Here is an 18,499-nt window from a genome sequence, read left to right on the forward strand (position 1 = left end):
CCTGAACACCCGAACCAATCCTAGTCGTCTTTTTGGGAGTGCCAACATGGGAAAAAGGAATGTTGCATGACTGGCTCTTCTGTTGTGTTACGGTGTGGAAACAGAATACAGCCTGGCCCAGTCTGCTCTGACATGGACTAGAATACAGCCTGGCCCAGTCTGCTCTGACATGGCTGAATACAGCCTGGTCCAGTCTGCTCTGACATGGACTAGAATACAGCCTGGTCCAGTCTGCTCTGACATGGCTGGCATGGACTAGAATACAGCCTGGTCCAGTCTGCTCTGACATGGACTAGAATACAGCCTGGTCCAGTCTGCTCTGACATGGACTAGAATACAGCCTGGTCCAGTCTGCTCTGACATGGACTAGAATACAGCCTGGTCCAGTCTGCTCTGACATGGACTAGAATACAGCCTGGCCCAGTCTGCTCTGACATGGACTAGAATACAGCCTGGTCCAGTCTGCTCTGACATGGACTAGAATACAGCCTGGTCCAGTCTGCTCTGACATGGACTAGAATACAGCCTGGTCCAGTCTGCTCTGACATGGACTAGAATACAGCCTGGTCCAGTCTGCTCTGACATGGACTAGAATACAGCCTGGTCCAGTCTGCTCTGACATGGACTAGAATACAGCCTGGTCCAGTCTGCTCTGACATGGACAGCCTGGTCCAGTCTGCTCTGACATGGCTGGCCTGCCATGGACTCGAAATAAAGGGAAAAACTACAACAAAAAAACAGTCTTGTCGTCCGTCTGTATTTGACTTAACTAAATAGTTCCCTCCTCACAGTCGCATGCCTTTATATCCAGCATTCACCATGTAGACTCTACATGGTGAATGCTGGATATAAAGGCATGCGATATATAGAGCATGAGTAGGCTACCAATAGGAGCTGGATAACTGGAAACACGCACGCAAGCACAGTCGCACACAATTAGAAAGTGCAGTACTAAACTGTGTATTAGGATTTGGGCAATTACAACAACATGCTAACATAGCATATAGGCTAGCCTGTGTCCGTCCAAGGCTAGTGTGTAACAAATTTGATTGGCTTAGCATGAAATGTGATGTATGATGATGTATAATGATAAGAGCACCCCTCACTTCACACGTGTGCGATAATTTAATCTTGATTGAGGCAAAAGTGCAAAAAGAATCGTGATATTGATATCAAGTTATATCGCCAAGCCCTTCTTACTAGTAGTCGAGTAGTACACTGCCTTGTACTAAACTCTGTATTCATTCAATGTGTTGCAACTGCTCTCTTTCACTTCCACATCTTGACCGGCAAACACCCAACGGCGATTCATATTTCATAGTATAGCACGTCTTGCTATGTTGCAAACAGTTACTGCCAATAAGTGGCCTTATTCATCAATGGTTTCCCTTGGTTTTAAAATATATAGGTGGTGGTAGTAGGATTATATCTGGCCACTGGCTACATCAGAGTCTAATGATATCAATGTATGGACTAAAGAGTAGGAGTACTTGATTGATTCCACGTCTTTGTAGACAGTGAAATGTACCAACCACAAAAACAACAATAAAATAGATTACCGGTAGTCTGGTTAATAACCACTTAAGCCCTGCCTTATATAGAATGAAAGAATTGTGAATAGCCAATCTACAAGCTCACACGTTATAGGCTTGTGGACAATATGATATTTTCTCTTTTGTAATAATCATAATCAAGGCAAATGTTTTAAATTATCATGATACTGATTTGAATTCACCCAGCCCAACATTATTCTCCCATTCCAGCTGACTGGAATGGATGATGTGGTTAGTGTCCTCCTGTCCTCCATGAGAATGTATACCCATTACCCAATGCCTCCCTGCTTGGCACTGGCACTCAGCATCAAGGGTTGGAGTTGAGGAAAGTCCCTGTAACATAGTACTAGCATCATTTCCAGGGGGTGTACTTGTACATCAAGCTGCCTCACGCTAAGGAAACAGGAGATAGGCTGATCTCCTGACATAGGCTTTATGGTTCAGGAACAAGTTTCACATAATCCTGAAAAGGTGAGTTCAGCAAAGGTTGCATTTGTCTGTATAATACTTGGACATTAAATAATTGTGAGATTGATTTGAAGTCATATAGTCCAGGCTTACCATGGATGTGAAAGTTATGATGGGAGTTATTTCATGCGCCAAATACTTTGTTTACTACTGGCCGGCCACAAGCTGAAACAACCACAGACGGATTACAGCTTGTCAAGTGACCAAGATAAGAGGATTTCCTGACCATCTCTAGCGGCTAGCGCCCGTCCATCTCACCCCATCCGCCTAATTTACACCTCATTATGCTGCTTAGTTCACCTCATTATTACTACTTATTTTGAGTTAGTGTTTGTAAACAATTGTAAGTATTGCCTTTGTTAAATGTTTGTCTGTGTCGGACCCCAGGAAGACTAGCCTTTGTCAAGGCAAAAGCTAATGGGGATCCTTATAAACAATAAACAATAAACTACTACTACTAATAGCTGCTGCTTTGTGGACCTACCGAAGTGCTACCTATCACCTTTGTGCCTAAACTTATGCACCTCATGTCTAACCTCAGTCTACTGTACATAGATTATGCTGAATATAATGTATATCGTCTCTAAGATTTGCCTAACCTTGACATGTTTCCCTTTACGGTTAGATTCTTTTCCCCCTCCTTGCTCTCCCTGTCACCCACCTCCTTTTCTCTCTTCCTGAAAAACAATGATGGAATCTACATAGAAACCCATTCTTTACACCTGCAAACCTGTAATGTGACAATAAAGTTCTGATTCTGAATTAACGACTGCCCATCATTTACATAAACAACACAGAACGCGAGCATACTATTGAAGCAATGGTATAGCACTGAATAATGCAGAATAATGTTGCACTGTATGGTGTATTATGACACCAGCTGCTCTCTCACAAAATTGATCACACTATGCTGAACTTAATTCATAGTGAAGTTACATGTGAAGTACTGAAGTGAATTAACTATAAGGCAGTGTGAAGCACAGCAGCTGGCCTACTGAGTATAGCAAAGTATTCCAGATGGAACTGAGCTGAATTTATACACACCACCACAGTAATGTTAGTTACTGAAGTGAATTCACAGTTGATGTAAAAAAAAAATGCATGTCGTGACTGAAACTGTGCGACAGCATCTATCACTCTCAGACACACACACACACACACACACACACACACACGTTATTTTGTGTCAGTGTTAATTAATCATAGTAATCAATGCATGCATATATTCGATCCGCAGCTATAACCCGGTCAATCCCATTCCCAACCAAAAACAACATGACGCTATATAGCTTTCTAAAAACACTGTTGTTACAACACACACACACACACACACACACACACACACACACACACACACACACACACACACACACACACACACACACACACACACCTCAGTAAACTAACGAATCAATTCATTCACTTACCTTCAGCTTTCTTCATTCATTGTGACGAGAGAGACCACGATATATATATACATACACGCATATTTTGTATCGATATGTGTTCATTTTCTCGTCTGTATAACAGCCTCCATGTCCACCAGTGTTCTTCGGTCCATTCTGAGCACCGAACCAAACACGCCCGTCCGTCAATCACTCCCAAATTACAATGTGACTTCCGGTTAGCGGACTTCACAGTAAAAGCATGGTGGCCGGTCGGTGGGTGTACTGGTAAGTCTATGGTCTTCCCCCCTCACCCTGTGTACTCTCTGCTGCCCCACCTGGCGGAGTCAGGTTAGGTCGGTGGGCCTAACCTGACCCAATTAACCATTACACTTGTTTACAAGAGGGTCCACCATGTTCAATTCATCGAAACATTTAGAGACGTACAAATAGACACTTCTATATAGTCAAAGAACAGAACAGGAATTCATCATAATGGAGGTAAAAAGGGAAAAGAAACATATAGCCTACAGTGAGGGGAAAAGGTTCAGATTTTACGGGGGCCATAGTTTCGAATTGCAGCCGTCCGTATAGGTGCCCTTTGTGGCGCTGTTAAAATGTACTGTCAGAGTCCTACAATATTTTCTGCCAGGGACCCCGACGCCCACCCCATGTAGCACAGACAGGCTACAGCGGTGTCACATTTGACTTAGCCCCAGTATGTTCCCTCAGCACTATACTAGTGCACTAGTATAGTGCTGAGGGAACGTATACATATACTGGGGCTACATTTTACGTAATACCAGGTGTTATATGAAAAAGCATGCATGCTTGCATCAATGCATGCTTTATTTAGTGAATCATAACAACAACAACAACCTCCAGTGACATTTTTCCATATAAGCTTTTTTGGGAACGTTGTCCAAGTAGAGGGGTCAAGGGGTCACAGGTCACACACACACGTACACACGCACGCACACACACGCGCGCACACACACACACACACACACACACACACACACACACACACAAACATCAAGTAGCTTTGTGTGTGGCTGCCTGGCTGGGTCTGAGCACGAAAAAAACATTTGGGTTTTCAAAACCAATTGTGTCACTGTTGTGCAGCCTAACACACGCATACATATTATGATTTAATGGTGTATCAGTAGGCTACAGTACAGTACAGTACAGTACAGTAGAGGGACCCACACGGTAACTGTCATTTCTCAACCGTTTTGGACATGGGGAGGCTGGCCGGAACCGGACCGGCACCCTGGGCTTGTTCCAGCGGGTCTGGAAGTTTCGGGGACCCCCCGGAGACCCCCACACGCACCACTTACTTCACACGGGTGTGATTTTTTCTTTTTGTTTTACAAAGGACCTTCAAATTGAAAATGTATTATTTTTCTTTCTCTGTCTGAAACAACACCTGCCCTTTTAATCATGATGGGTGGTCTGTGCCCATGCTTATCGCTCCCTCTAGTGGTAGGCTACAGTACTGACTTATATTGATTCAGATACAGTAGACCGGTAGGTTAGAAGTTGGTCTATAGCCTACTCTATAATAAATATTTGTAGGCTGAAGTGATACGTGATCCAGAGTAACAAAATGTAATTTGGTGTAACACCAGTAAAACACCAGTATTTCACATTCAAATGCAATAACTTTGTTTTGTTTCCTATAAGAGAGACAAAAATCAAATATCAAAGGATGCAGTAAAGATAGCCTACTACTTTAATAGAGTTTAATAGCTTTTATTCAGAGTAAAGCTAGTAGAGTAGAGAGAAATAATATCATTACAAGTATTTTCTTCTTTGTTGAACTGAATGTTTTTGTTCCAAGGTTACTTAAGAAGAAGAAGTAAGAAACAGTGACATCATCAAATTAGTAAAACACTGAACACATTGATACATGTGTTGCACTGAATAATAACATTATGAAGTACAACATTCTGGACAAAATAAATGTGTATATGTTGTTGTGAGCGCTAGCACAATTATGCCATTGGTGTTCATTTATTTTTAAGGACGGATTTGAGCATTTAAAATAGTGACTATTATATATTCTCTAGACTCCTTTCATCAATGGCCCTGTCGATACATTTTAACCACCTCTTTATGAAAATGGGGACACATAGGGGAATGGCACCTGATCGCATGCTCTTCTGTTTTATTCGGCATTATGTAGGATGTAGAAATGAATGAGTAGCACTTTCTGGCAAAGCAGTGGTAAACTAATAAACGCCTCAATAATAGGATTGATTAGGGGGATGTCACTCTGTATAGGTGTCACTGTCTCTTGTATAATTTGTAGAAAAGCCAAGGCCCATATCTTCCGAGTGGTAAAAATACATACAAAACAGCCCATCAGGATTGTCGTCTTTAAATGCATTTAAACAAAGCTTGTTCCACATTTAGTTACATTTAGTTTTCCTTCTAGGCAACACCCTGGAACATAAACATTTGACAAAGGCAGCAAATGTCAGCAGTGTAACCAAGAATCCTACTATTAAGAACAACATAACATCTACAGAGTGGTAAGAGTACCAGGGCATTTTGTAGGCCTGTGTGCGGAGGTGAGCAGCACCTTTGTGTCTCATAACAAACTCTATCCAGAACATGGCGCTGTCCAGCGGCTTCATTGGCGTGTCTCTGTGCAACCTGGAGAGTCTCTGCATGTTGTTCCTGTAGGAAGGCTCATGGAGAACCTCCTCAATGCCTTGCAGAAATATATCTTTGTTCATAGTAAAAATGTCAATGACCTTTGCTGCGCCTCGTATCTCCATTTTAAATAAGTTATCATGTTGGTCAAAAATCAACGGGAGTCCTACTATAGGAACTCCATGGTACATGGCTTCCTGAACTCCATTCGTTCCTCCATGCGCTACAAATGCTTTGGTCTTTGCATGACCTAACAGGTCATTCTGTGGCATCCAGTCCACCAGTAAAGTGTTGTTGCCTAGAGTAGCAGGCCTATCACCTTTATGCCTCCAGATTACTTTCTGAGGTAGCTGGGCAAAAGCTGCAGCTATCTCCTCTGTTAAGTCTTGTGGAAGCTGTCCAACTAGAGTCCCCAAAGACATGATGATGACTCCATGTTCCCCAGAACCCTGGACAAACTCTTCCAGGTGTTGCGGAAGAGGTTTAGAAGGTTTACACTGGAACCCTGCCATATAGATAACATTAGGCATGGTGGGGCGAGGGAACTCAAACACAAAGTCAACTCTCATCAGCCACAGGTCTGCTGCTTGAAACAGGGAGATGAAGTCTACATCAGAACCAAGGTACTTTTCTAACAGACCAACATAATATGGTGTGACATAATTATCTGCTTGGAATTTCACAAAGGCAGATGCCAATATGTTTTTTATTCTTTCCAGAAAGTTCATTTTATCTGTTAGCTCCATCACTGGATTTGGAACATAAGAAAGTGGAGACGGTGCAATTGAGGAATGGCCTTCACCAAAGGTGGTCCATCTCACGTTGAAGACTAGTGGTAAACTAAGATAGTGGGCAAGAATAGTGCCGCTTGGCAGAGCAGGATCAGTGAGAACCAGGTCATATTTGGAATCCTGTAGAGACTGCATCAGATATTTGTTTTCCAAAATGTCTTCAAGCATGTTACTAACGGTCTGGTGCATTTCTGAAGCCTTTTCCGCTACTTCCATTTCTAGCTTGAAACGAGCCCAGGCAGACCTTCCTTGCCTCTGGATTTCCAGAAGTCTAGACACAAATGTCTCGAGAAACGCCTCATCTAATCCACTTGCAGCATCAATCGTGATTGCAGTGTAGAAAGGTGAGCTTTCCTTAATGTACCAGCTATCATTTGATCGCATTACTGAAACCTGGTGGCCCCTTGCATGCAGCTCCTCAACTATGACCTTCATATTCACCCAGTGGCTGCCATCGACAGGAACAACAAGAACCTTACCCCCATGAGCAACGGCTGGACAGAGGAAGAGGACAGCGATCCAGGCCAGGTGGAAATGCATTTCTTCACTGTAAAAGCCAATGAAGGACACAGATTACTTTTAATAAATGTGGTGTAAGTAATACATTTTTTTTAAGGCTGGGTCATACAAGACTACAGAAATGGGACCCAATGCCTCCAATGCAACATATAGTGTCATATCCAGGGGGTGTACTTTTACCTCAAGCTAATTAACTCATGCTACAGAAACAGGAGATAGGCCAAGGCTGCTTACTTAGAACTGAAGAGACGTGGAGACCCCTGTTATTAACCAAACAATGATTTTATCTGAATAAAATCATTGCTATGCTATTTGTCTGTGTGAAATAAACCGCTAATCTTAATAAATCAAATAAGCACATAACACTTCACTGTTGCACATAAACTAGGGAATTGGTTATAGAAAGTGCACTACAAGTGGTAAGATTATCTATATACAACAATGGCACACAATGAAAATTGTGCAGCACACACACAGGGCATGACCAAAGTTTACATCAATTACCTCTCCCCATACATATAAGGCCCATGTTACCTTTGATGGATAATCCGTAGCTCGTTCTGTCTTCACCAGTCGTCATAGGAAAGAAAGACATCAGGAACGGTTTCAGAATGTATAACTTTGGGTTGGACTTCAGCCATGTTGTTAAACTCTCAGCTGATAACAAAGCTGACTGAAGTGTAGCTGACCAAAGGAGAATAGAGCTATGATTAAAGTGCCTTGCAGAGTGGAATGTAATCGACGCAATAAGCACTACGCAACGGTTGGTGAGAGAAATCTCTCGAGGTAACAGAGAGAGAAATATTTTTACCTGTACTTTTAAACAGAGAGAGAGAGACATAACAACAACAACAACCTCCTGTGACATTTATCCATTTAAGCTTTCCATAATAGCTGTTTTGGGAACGGTGTCCAACTGGAGGGGTCACAGCCACGGGTCACACAGTGACACACACACACACACACACACACACACACACGTACGTACGCACGCACACACACACACACACACACACACACACACACACACGCGTTCCTGTGGGTCTGGAAGTTTCGGGGACCCCCCGGAGACCCCCACACGCACCACTTACTTCACACGGGTGTGATTTTTTCTTTTTGTTTAACAAAGGACCTTCAAATTGAAAATGTGTTTATTTTTCTTTCTGTCTGAAACAAAACCTGCCCTTTTAATGATGTACTTTATTTTTACCTGTAGGCTACATTGAGATTTTTACCTGTACTTTTGGTGTCCAAGTGGAGGGGTCACAGTCACGGGTCACACACACACACACACACACACACACACACACACACACACACACACACGGCCCTGCCCATTTTGATAGGCTGGAAGGAATGGTTTAGGGTTGACGACAGAGTACGGCATCTTGCAATGGGCCTGGTCCACAAGATTCGCTACAACAACACCACCACCCAGGGCCGGTTCTAGGCATAGGCGAACTAGGCGGTCGCCTAGGGCCTCAACCACTGAGGGGGCCTCGTCACAGGGAGAAGATTTTTTTTTTTCATGTATCCCTTACATGGGCTACTGGCCACATGTGGCCCCCACCTAGCTTCTTAATTTTGATCTCAAAGTGCACCAGATTGAAGCATTTTCATGGCAAATTTACAATTTTTATCCGGCGTGGCAAAGCAGGAGGGGGGGGCCCTCTGTATAATATGTTGCCTAGGGCCTCAAAAGGCCTAGAACCGGCACTGATGGTCGGGGGGGTAGGACCAAGGGATTTGGGATTTGTTTATAAACATTTTGGTATTTGTTTATAAACATTTGTGATTTGTTTATAAACATTTGTGATTTATTTATAAACATTTTGGGATTTGTTTATAAACATTTGGGATTTGTTTACAAACATTTGGGATTTGTAAGTCTCATGGGGGGGGTAGGACCACTACCAGTTGACCTGTAGTAAGTCTCATGGTCGGGGGGGTAGGACCAAGGGATTTGGGATTTGTCTATAAAATTTTGGTATTTGTTTATAAACATTTGTGATTTGTTTATAAACATTTGTGATTTGTTTATAAACATTTTGGGATTTGTTTATAAACATTTGTGATTTGTTTATAAACATATGTGGCCCCCACCTAGCTTCTTAATTTTGATCTCAAAGTGCACCAGATTGAAGCATTTTCATGGCAAATTTACAATTTTTATCCGGCGTGGCAAAGCAGGAGGGGGGGGGGGGTGCTCTGTATAATATGTTGCCTAGGGCCTCAAAAGGCCTAGAACCGGCACTGCCACCACCTGTCTAAATACTTCCTTAATGTCAACGAAGTCCACACTTACAACATGTACCAGACGTAACCAGAGGGAGTTCAACAAACCGAGAAACCACGTACAACCCAGATTCTGATTAAATTAATTTATGAATGATTGCCACTAATGTGGACATTTTCAATCAATCAATCAATCAATCAATCAATCAAAACCAATAAATAGAGCTAACATTTACAGCTTTGTAACATTTCCTTCATATATAATTTTTTAGATTTTTTGGAAACACAATTAACTGGGAAGTGGAATATTGTAAATAATTTAAATCATATCCTACTCCTTATTCAAACATGGTTATTCATTCGAGATTCCCACACACATGGGAAAAAAAGATGAGTCAAGTTAGTCAACCGCCAAAGATGATTGCAGTCAACATGAGTCGGCTGGAGACGGTCATAAACTGACGTCATTGGGTCGCACCCCTCCATTCGGTATTTCTGCCACGTCATACTAAAGTGCTTGAGCCACATAGAGCAGTTTTTGCCTCATAATAGTAACAAAACAGAAGTGTGTAGCCTAAAATGCGCCAGAACATTATATAATAATTATTATTATTATTATTATTATTGTTATATTTGTTGTTGTTGTTATTATTATTATTATTATTATTATTATTATTATTATTATTATTATTATTATAACATTGATGACACATTGAATTCCCCAGGACTTTTTGTGTTATCCTTTTAGCTTTAAGTTACTGTAACATGTGCTGTTTCCATATCGGTTCTGTCTTACAAAAACTAAGGGGAAAACAAATATCATAAGTAGGCTAAGTACTCCTCATGCCCGGCTACTGTTTACTTCTCAGTGCTACAGAGCCCGCCTACTGTTACTGTATCTAACCTATCTCACACATAGAGTTATTCTCTAAGTTATACTCTAAGATCTCACAGCCTACACATAACATGTACACAACATAGTGCGTTTCCGTATCCGCCCTACACCGGATATAAACCGCAAAGAGAATATCCCCAGTGTACAGCCCGGAAGCTCACATACAGTATTACAGTAGGCATTGATGATGATGTAGTTTCAAATTAACAACACATTCATTCAGCCTCACGTTGTTACAACAACGCCATTCAACCCGCAACCCAACCTCCTTACTTTAGAGTTTAGACGAGTTTTTCACCGGTAAGTAGCACCATTCTTTTTAACTTGACAACGTTTGACGTTACATTTATGGACGCGAGTAAAGTGTTTTATAAGTAATATGGTAGCTTTAGCCCTTTTTAAGCTAGCCGAGTAGGGCGAAATATTTGAAATGTTTGAAAAGCAGATCTACGTGATATTTTCAGACAGACACATACAAGCACTATTATAGATCCCCACAAAGTTTTAATCTATCTTGGTACATATGCTCTGCACTCATAGTTAACAATTAATAGTCACTCATTTATGGTAATTAAGCATTTTATCACACACACAGGCATGGTGGACACATTAATTGAAATGTGTGAATAATGTCTGATTATTTACACTAGCTTCTTACTACTGCATTTGATTACATATTGATTACACTATTCAGGGGACTTGTTGTTAGCTGCAATAATCTATTATATAATTTATAATGTGATGAATCTAGAGTTGCCTCCATTGACTCCCCACTCATCCAATTTGCGTTTGCGATCTGCTTGTTAAACTCTGACGTTAAACTCACCAACATTGCAGCTGTAGTCCAAGCTTGAATTATCCTCTTTCAATCTGCCGAGCTTGTTTTTCATAAAAAATCCCCCGTAGACATGTTATGAGACTTTCTGTCAAGACATTCTGTGCAAGTGATTCTTTTTCTGGAGTTTGGATACAAGTTATTGTATGCGTGGCTCACCAGGAAGTATAATGTAAAATGAACAAACTTGTCTTGATTATCTAATCTAACTTAATAATGAACATTATATATTATCTGTCACTTTCATAATAAACGTTGCAGATACAAAGCATTTGACTTTAAATTACAACTTAAAGTGTCAGAAATTTGGACTAATAATTACTTAACTAATTAACACTAGCATTATATCTCTGAAGTAAAATCAGACAGAAGTAGCCTGTGCTTAAATTCATATCTGGAAAATGTTTCAGATGTTATACATTTCTGAGATGATAGAATGGTGATGGATGATGATGGTCATGGAAGAGGAGCCTTCTGAAAGCTTCATGGGTCAAAGATAATCAACTTCAAAATGACCTCTCAGACATGCTAGTGGTAGTAGTGGCCTTGGTATCAGTGTGGGATAGGCCTGGATCATATTGCATGTCCTGGATAGGAGGTGTGGTCGTCACCAAAATCCTGTTTCCCAGACTACTGTAGGTGTGTTGTGTGTGTGTGTGTGTGTGTTGCAGAGCATATGGTATACTGGAACTAGGCAATTAACCAGTAATATAAATGTAAATATGTAGAAGTTAACAAGGATGCCTAACATTCAACAAAATAAATATTACAGTAAAAACAGATGCGTGGTCCTGCCATGTACCCTCAGAAAAAACAATTAACCACAACATAATACACCACCAAAATACAGCAATATAAAGTGCACACAGAACAATTTCCAAGACCTGCGTCTTTGTTAAAAAATCTCACCTGTGTGAACCGAGTGGTGCAACTCCCCTCTCTCCCCCCCCCCCTCCCCTCCTCTCTCTCTCCCTCTCTCTCTCTCTCATTAGCAGGCAACAGTCTGTCAGCACTGTCTCTCTCTCTCTCTGTTTCTGCATGGCACAACAGCGCCCCTACTGGTACTCGTACTGGTGCTCATACATAGGTGAACACATAGGTGTACAGTACACGGACATGGTTGTAGGAGTGGTTGCACCACTCAAAAATGACAGTTTAAATGACGTGTGTGTGTGTGTGTGTGTGTGTGTGTGCGTGTGCGTGTGTGTGCATCAATCAGTGTGTTTCTTAAGCTGCGCTAGTGGAATGCTGCTGGACAACACTCCGCTCTTTGAGCCGTCTCTGCTGCAGGATCTGGATTGGAGCAGCAACTCCGTCCCGTTCTCTCCGGCCATCTCTCCTTCGGACCCGGGCCCGGGCCTGGTGCTGAGGCCCCTCTGCACCGCAGACTTCAACAGGGGTTAGACACCACGCACACTTTACTGCCTGGGTGAACTAGTGTTCAATAGTATCAATAGTCAACTAAGTCAAGTGTTATATCAATAGTCAAGTGTTGTATCAATAGTCAAGTGTTGTATCAATAGTAATAAAGATTATCGATTTTGGGGGAAAAACGTGTCCTTCCAATTTCCTTTTTTAAATGGCTAAACTAGCCGATCTACAAGTAGTTCGAGAAAATTAGGGAAATGTGTGTCAAATCTGCAAAACAAATGCTTACCACTAGCTTTCTTCACGAATCTGTTCATAAAGGTGTCTACTTATCACATATAAATGTGTAACTCCCTTGGGAAACTTTGTGACAGCTGCTGAAAGTTTAATAACACTAATCTTGTATGGAGGTCCCTGGCACAAAAACAAATCTGATTGGGCTGTGGGCTCCGTGGCCAAATACATATTCATGACTTGTTCATGTCCATGACTTGACACGAAACATTGTGATAATCAGAGAGCTACTGTACCATACCAAGATCAGAGAGCTATTGTACCATACCAAGATCCAACCCAAGCTCTTTTTCTTCCAGGATTCGTTAAGGTCTTATCCCAGCTCACACGGGCAGGTGATATCACACCAGAGCAGTTCATTAGTAAGTCTATTTTAATCTGAATTTTCATTCGGCATCATGATCATTACAGTTGACATAAACACTTTATGGAATGTTAAAGACGGAGTGCCGTGATGTTTGTATTTCTTCCAGTTTTTCATGTGATTATGAGGCGACGGTACTTTATTAGACCCCTTGGTGTGGTTATTATTATTAGAGATAATAAAGCTCCTGTGTGCTGTTTTCACAGATAAATTTGAGCACATGAAGAAGACTGGTGACTACTACGTCATCGTAGTAGAAGACTCCAACGTGGGACAGATTGTCGCCACGGCCACCCTGATCACAGAACACAAATTCATCCATTCTTGTGCTAAGGTACAGTACATTCTAACCTGACATCACATCTTGACCAAGGCTATAAGACATGTACAGTAGTCCACCATTATAACCAAGAATAAACTGTGTGCAACTCAAGAAAAATAACTCTTAATCCATATCCTCACCGGCACAACAGTGGTCCCCAGGTTGTTTCTTAGTCACAATCACTTGAAGACCCCTTATCCCTAAACTTCTTTGCCTTTTTTCTTTTTTTACTATTTTGCAAAACATTTTTGAATAGTTAAAATGGCCAGTCTACAAGCTCACAATGTGTCAATGTAGATTGGCTATTGAACTATTCAAAAATGTTTTTCAAAATGGTAAAAAAAAAAAAAGGCAAAGAAGTTTAGGGATAAGAGGTTTAGCGGTGACGAAAATGGAGCCCAACGTGTCCTCACTGTCCGTGTTTGGTTTACAGAGAGGCCGCGTGGAGGAGGTGGTGGTCAGTGATGTCTGCAGAGGGAAGCAGCTGGGCAAACTGTGAGTTGAGTTGAGACCAAACATTTATTCAGAAAAGGAAATGCTTCTTTTTGTGGACTGCTTAAAAGTTTGTTAAAAAAAATAATCTAAATAGTGAAAATAGCAAATCTACAAGCTTGTACTGTAGATGCACTATTTTCATTATTGTGTATACATTAATTCTCATGTGGTACAGTACATCAATTGGTTGATATACAAAAAATATATCTTGATTATGCACGTGAACAGTGAACACACAAGTGACATTATAGTATATTGTCACTGGCTCCATTCCCATTTGATTCCCTTCCTGCCATTGTTACATCACAGGTTTACAGGTGTAAAAAAAAAAGTGGGTGAAATTCTTTTTCATAAAAGCTTCCATCATTTGTAGTTTTCAGGAAAGGGAATAACAATAGAGAAAAAGGGTGGAATGCCAGATAAGATGAGCAGAGTGAGATAGGCCTACGACGCCTACATACTTTACAAGCAGGTGGTTGGATAAACCAGATATTCCTGAGTAGAGTAAGATAGCTCTGCATTCCTACTTATATTTTAGGTTGGTGTCAACCCTCACTCTCCTCTGTTCTCTCCTGTAGGTTGGTGTCAACCCTCACTCTCCTCTGTTCTGTCCTGTAGGTTGGTGTCAACCCTCACTCTCCTCTGTTCTCTCCTGTAGGTTGGTGTCAACCCTCACTCTCCTCTGTTCTCTCCTGTAGGTTGGTGTCAACCCTCACTCTCCTCTGTTCTCTCCTGTAGGTTGGTGTCAACCCTCACTCTCCTCTGTTCTCTCCTGTAGGTTGGTGTCAACCCTCACTCTCCTCTGTTCTCTCCTGTAGGTTGGTGTCAACCCTCACTCTCCTCAGCCAGAAGTTGGATTGTTACAAAATCACACTGGAATGTGCCCCCAACAACGTGGCTTTCTATCAGAAATTCGGCTACAACTCCTCAGACGAGACGTACATGCAGTGTCGCTTCTACGACTGATGGTCAAACATGGATTCGGAAAGCCCTATTTCGGGGCTGTGATGCCAATATCATTGACCCCTTTGAGACGAGGACTGGCATTTAATGAGTGTCTTTGAGTGTAGGAATGCCGCTCTAGTACACTTCTTGCCCCTAGATTTAAGAGTGAATGAAACGGATGGGTTTCCCAACTGCTCGTCGCATGCGTCAGCCCTTAAGGGCTTGAGAGACTTTACTTTCTTGCTCTGAGAGACTTAATAAATCTGTTGTTTGAGTGGAATGAATACTGCTCTCCACCCCTTCGGTAACCACGGCTACCTCACCAGGTTGTAGATCCGATCCCACCCTATGAACAAATGAATGTCAGTAACAGTTCTTAACCACATTAACCCATTCTGACCGGGAACCCATTTTGGTGTTGGCATCATGTTATGCTTTAGCTATTGAAAAATAGCAGATCTACAAGCTCATAGCGCGCCACCGAGTGGCGCGCTACGAGCTTGTAGGTCTGCTATTTTTGAAAAATCGAAGAACGACTGACATTTTTAGAATCTGATCTCAGGTCAGAATGGGTTCATCAGACCAGTGTGTGTCCAGTGGAAACCTCGTATGAATCTGATCTCAGGTCAGAATGGGTTAACACTAGGGTCCCTATTCTGGGTATGTCATGACAGGCCAACATTTGGCAAAGATAAACGGGTTAGCCTGTTCTAAGCGTGTAGATTCTTTACAAAGATAAACGGGTTAGCCTGTTGTAAGCGTGTAGATTCTTTACAAAGATAAACGGGTTAGCCTGTTGTAAGCGTGTAGATTCTTTACAAAGACATTTGGTGTAGGGGGGGGGGGGGGAAAGGAGGGGGCCTAATGTAGAACCCTGGTACCCAGGGGGGTACTTAAATATGTTGACTTGTATAATGTATGACTTATAGGAAAAACTTTGGGCAAGGTCTTATACATGTAAGCAGTTATGGTATTTATTTTAAGTTATAGTTTCAAGGAAGTATAAATCTAGTGACAGTTTTATTTTGCTGGATACCTTTGTATGTACAAAAACTGTTACTTTTCAGGAAGTGTGTAAAAACGACGTGTGCTCTGATGGATCTAATATAGTGAGTCAGATGCTCTCGTTAAGTGCTGTTTATTATTCTGTAGACTAGAGTTTCGGGCTGCTACGCAACAAATGTGCCAATCTGGGCCGCCCAATAGAATGTGGATAACAAGATTTTGGGCCACTCTCAGCCCTCCTTCTGGTGGGGCGCCTATGTTTTCATTCCCACTAACAACAATGTATACAGTACATGTTCTGAATGCCCCCTGTCAACAGATTCAGTAGTGCAGCTCGGACTCTGTTCATGAGATTACAAATGTGCAAATCGGCATTATTAGGCAACAGTTTCTGTTGTGTCTGACATCACTGCATGTCACGTTGGTTTGTGACAAACACCGTCCACCAGTCTCCATATATGGGACTGTTATGTTTGTGACAAACACTGTCCGCCAGTCTCCACATGGCATGTCCCAGTGACACAGATTTTCAGGCCGATTTGCTGCGTGACAATCTCCAAATATGGGCATGTTATGTAGGTTTGTGACGTCCACTGTCGGCCGACCCACAAGGCAATTTGAATATGATAAATAAACTGATCGGGTGGGGTTTGAATTCAGGCTGTATCTTGGGAGGCGTTATGAGAGTGCGCTATATCCGAACGCAACCGTAGTTTGTCAAATTATCGATTCCACAAATATCTGCTTTCCAAATAATCAAATCCTGTTGGCAATAGCTGCTGGGTCAGGTAGTCAGCCAGCAGACTGGAAAACATGTTATCAAGTCCATAGTCCATTAAAGAACCTGCATTTATTCTGAACATAAAATATTTTATAAAACTGTCTATGAACATTTTATATTTGGTGAATATCAGGAATTGCAATTGATTGCAATAATCATCGGGAGCAAATTAATGTGTTTTATAGTATTATTGCTTAGTTTGATGCATTCTTTTTTTTCTGGGAACGGGGACATATTTAAGTAATTTATGTACGAAGATAACATGTAATAGTCAAATAAAATATATATGTGGAATTGGGCTGTTTGGTTCAGTAGTTGTCATAATATATATTACTACAACGCTGTGCAGTTAGTTTATTACAACAAAAGTTTAAGGATCAAATGTTACTCTTAATGTTCTGCCTGCCATAGGATGTTAATGGTAGGGTCACATATTAACCTTATATAGGATATTAATGGTAGGGTCACATATTAACCTTATATAATATAGGATGTTAATGGTAGGGTCACATATTAACCTTATAGCAGTGATACTCAACCTCAGGCCCGCGGGCCACATCAGGCCCACGGGACCATTATGACTGGCCCACCAATGAAAATCTAAAAAAAAGAAGAAAAAAAAATCTGGAAAATGAAATAAAAATAAATAAATCTGAATGAAGTTATCTTTAATTACATTATTATAAGTAATACTATTAGAGTTGTACTATTACTCGAACGAAAATAAAAGCTTGGGGGGGAGATGCAATGCAAATGAAAGACATATACTGTGTATCCCTATTCCCTGACATAATTTTATAGCTAAACGGACAGAATTCTATTTTATTTGAATGATGAAACCCAGCTGCCATTAATAGTTGGAAATGGAAATTGCGGAAATGGTCCAAATGGAAATTGCGGAAATGGTAATTGCGGAAATTGCTCTTCACTTATAGCTATCTATTTTCAGGTAGATTGTTTTATTTTACTCAGTCAGCCATATCACTACTCATTTTTTTTCATGAAAAAGGTCATAGCTGGGTAATCTATTTTCAGGCAAATTGTGTTTATTGTATTTTATTTTACTCAGCCATAACAATTTATTTTCTGTTAACCAACTTGCTGGCTGGCAGGCAGGCAGACAGCTACTCATAGACAGGCAGACAGACAGACAGCTACTCATGGAGAATTGGACAGGCAGGCAGTCAGACAGCTACTCATGGACAATTGGACAGGCAGGCAGACAGCTACTCATGGACAATTGGACAGGCAGGAAGGCAGACAGCTACTCATAGACAGACAGACAGCTACTCATGGACAATTGGACAGGCAGGAAGGCAGACAGCTACTCATAGACAATTGGGCAGGCAGGCAGACAGCTACTCATAGACAGACAGACAGCTACTCATGGACAATTGGACAGGCAGGAAGGCAGACAGCTACTCATAGACAGGCAGACAGACAGCTACTCATGGACAATTAGGCAGGCAGGCAGACAGCTACTCAGACAGGCAGACAGACAGCTACTCATGGACAATTGGACAGACAGGCAGACAGACAGACAGCTACTCATAGACAGGCAGGCAGACAGCTACTCATAGACA

General features: G+C 41.5%; 3 protein-coding genes across 4 annotated transcripts in view; 1 reads left to right on the plus strand and 2 right to left on the minus strand.

Annotated features, from left to right (window-relative positions):
- Window positions 1-3,584, minus strand: part of zdhhc7 (zDHHC palmitoyltransferase 7) — a 31,769-nt gene extending 28,185 nt beyond the window's left edge. Inside the window, exon 1 of one of the 2 annotated variants that reach the window (XM_080763003.1) lies at window positions 3,449-3,584. The gene's annotated coding sequence lies outside the window, so the exon portion shown is untranslated. The remainder of the gene's footprint in view (window positions 1-3,448) is intronic. The other variant, XM_080763004.1, reaches the window with a different exon arrangement.
- On the minus strand, window positions 882-7,293 carry LOC308314846 (UDP-glucuronosyltransferase 2A3-like; the record flags this gene model as incomplete). The annotated part of the gene is made up of 2 exons (XM_080762594.1): window positions 882-902; window positions 5,914-7,293. 2 exons carry the CDS (start codon window positions 7,291-7,293, stop codon window positions 882-884), a joined length of 1,401 nt encoding a protein of 466 aa, XP_080618720.1.
- Window positions 7,294-10,684: 3,391 nt separating this feature from the next.
- gnpnat1 (glucosamine-phosphate N-acetyltransferase 1) lies at window positions 10,685-15,514 on the plus strand. The gene is made up of 7 exons (XM_080768724.1): window positions 10,685-10,807; window positions 12,562-12,741; window positions 13,304-13,366; window positions 13,575-13,702; window positions 14,124-14,185; window positions 15,004-15,295; window positions 15,350-15,514. The coding sequence occupies exons 2-6, from the start codon at window positions 12,588-12,590 to the stop codon at window positions 15,149-15,151; spliced, it is 555 nt and encodes a 184-aa protein (XP_080624850.1). The 5' UTR covers window positions 10,685-10,807; window positions 12,562-12,587; the 3' UTR covers window positions 15,152-15,295; window positions 15,350-15,514.
- The last annotated feature ends 2,985 nt before the right edge of the window (window positions 15,515-18,499 follow it).

The sequence above is a fragment of the Protomyctophum bolini genome (genome assembly GCF_963924005.1).
Source record: "Protomyctophum bolini genome assembly, chromosome: 1".
Taxonomy (NCBI): domain Eukaryota; kingdom Metazoa; phylum Chordata; class Actinopteri; order Myctophiformes; family Myctophidae; genus Protomyctophum; species Protomyctophum bolini.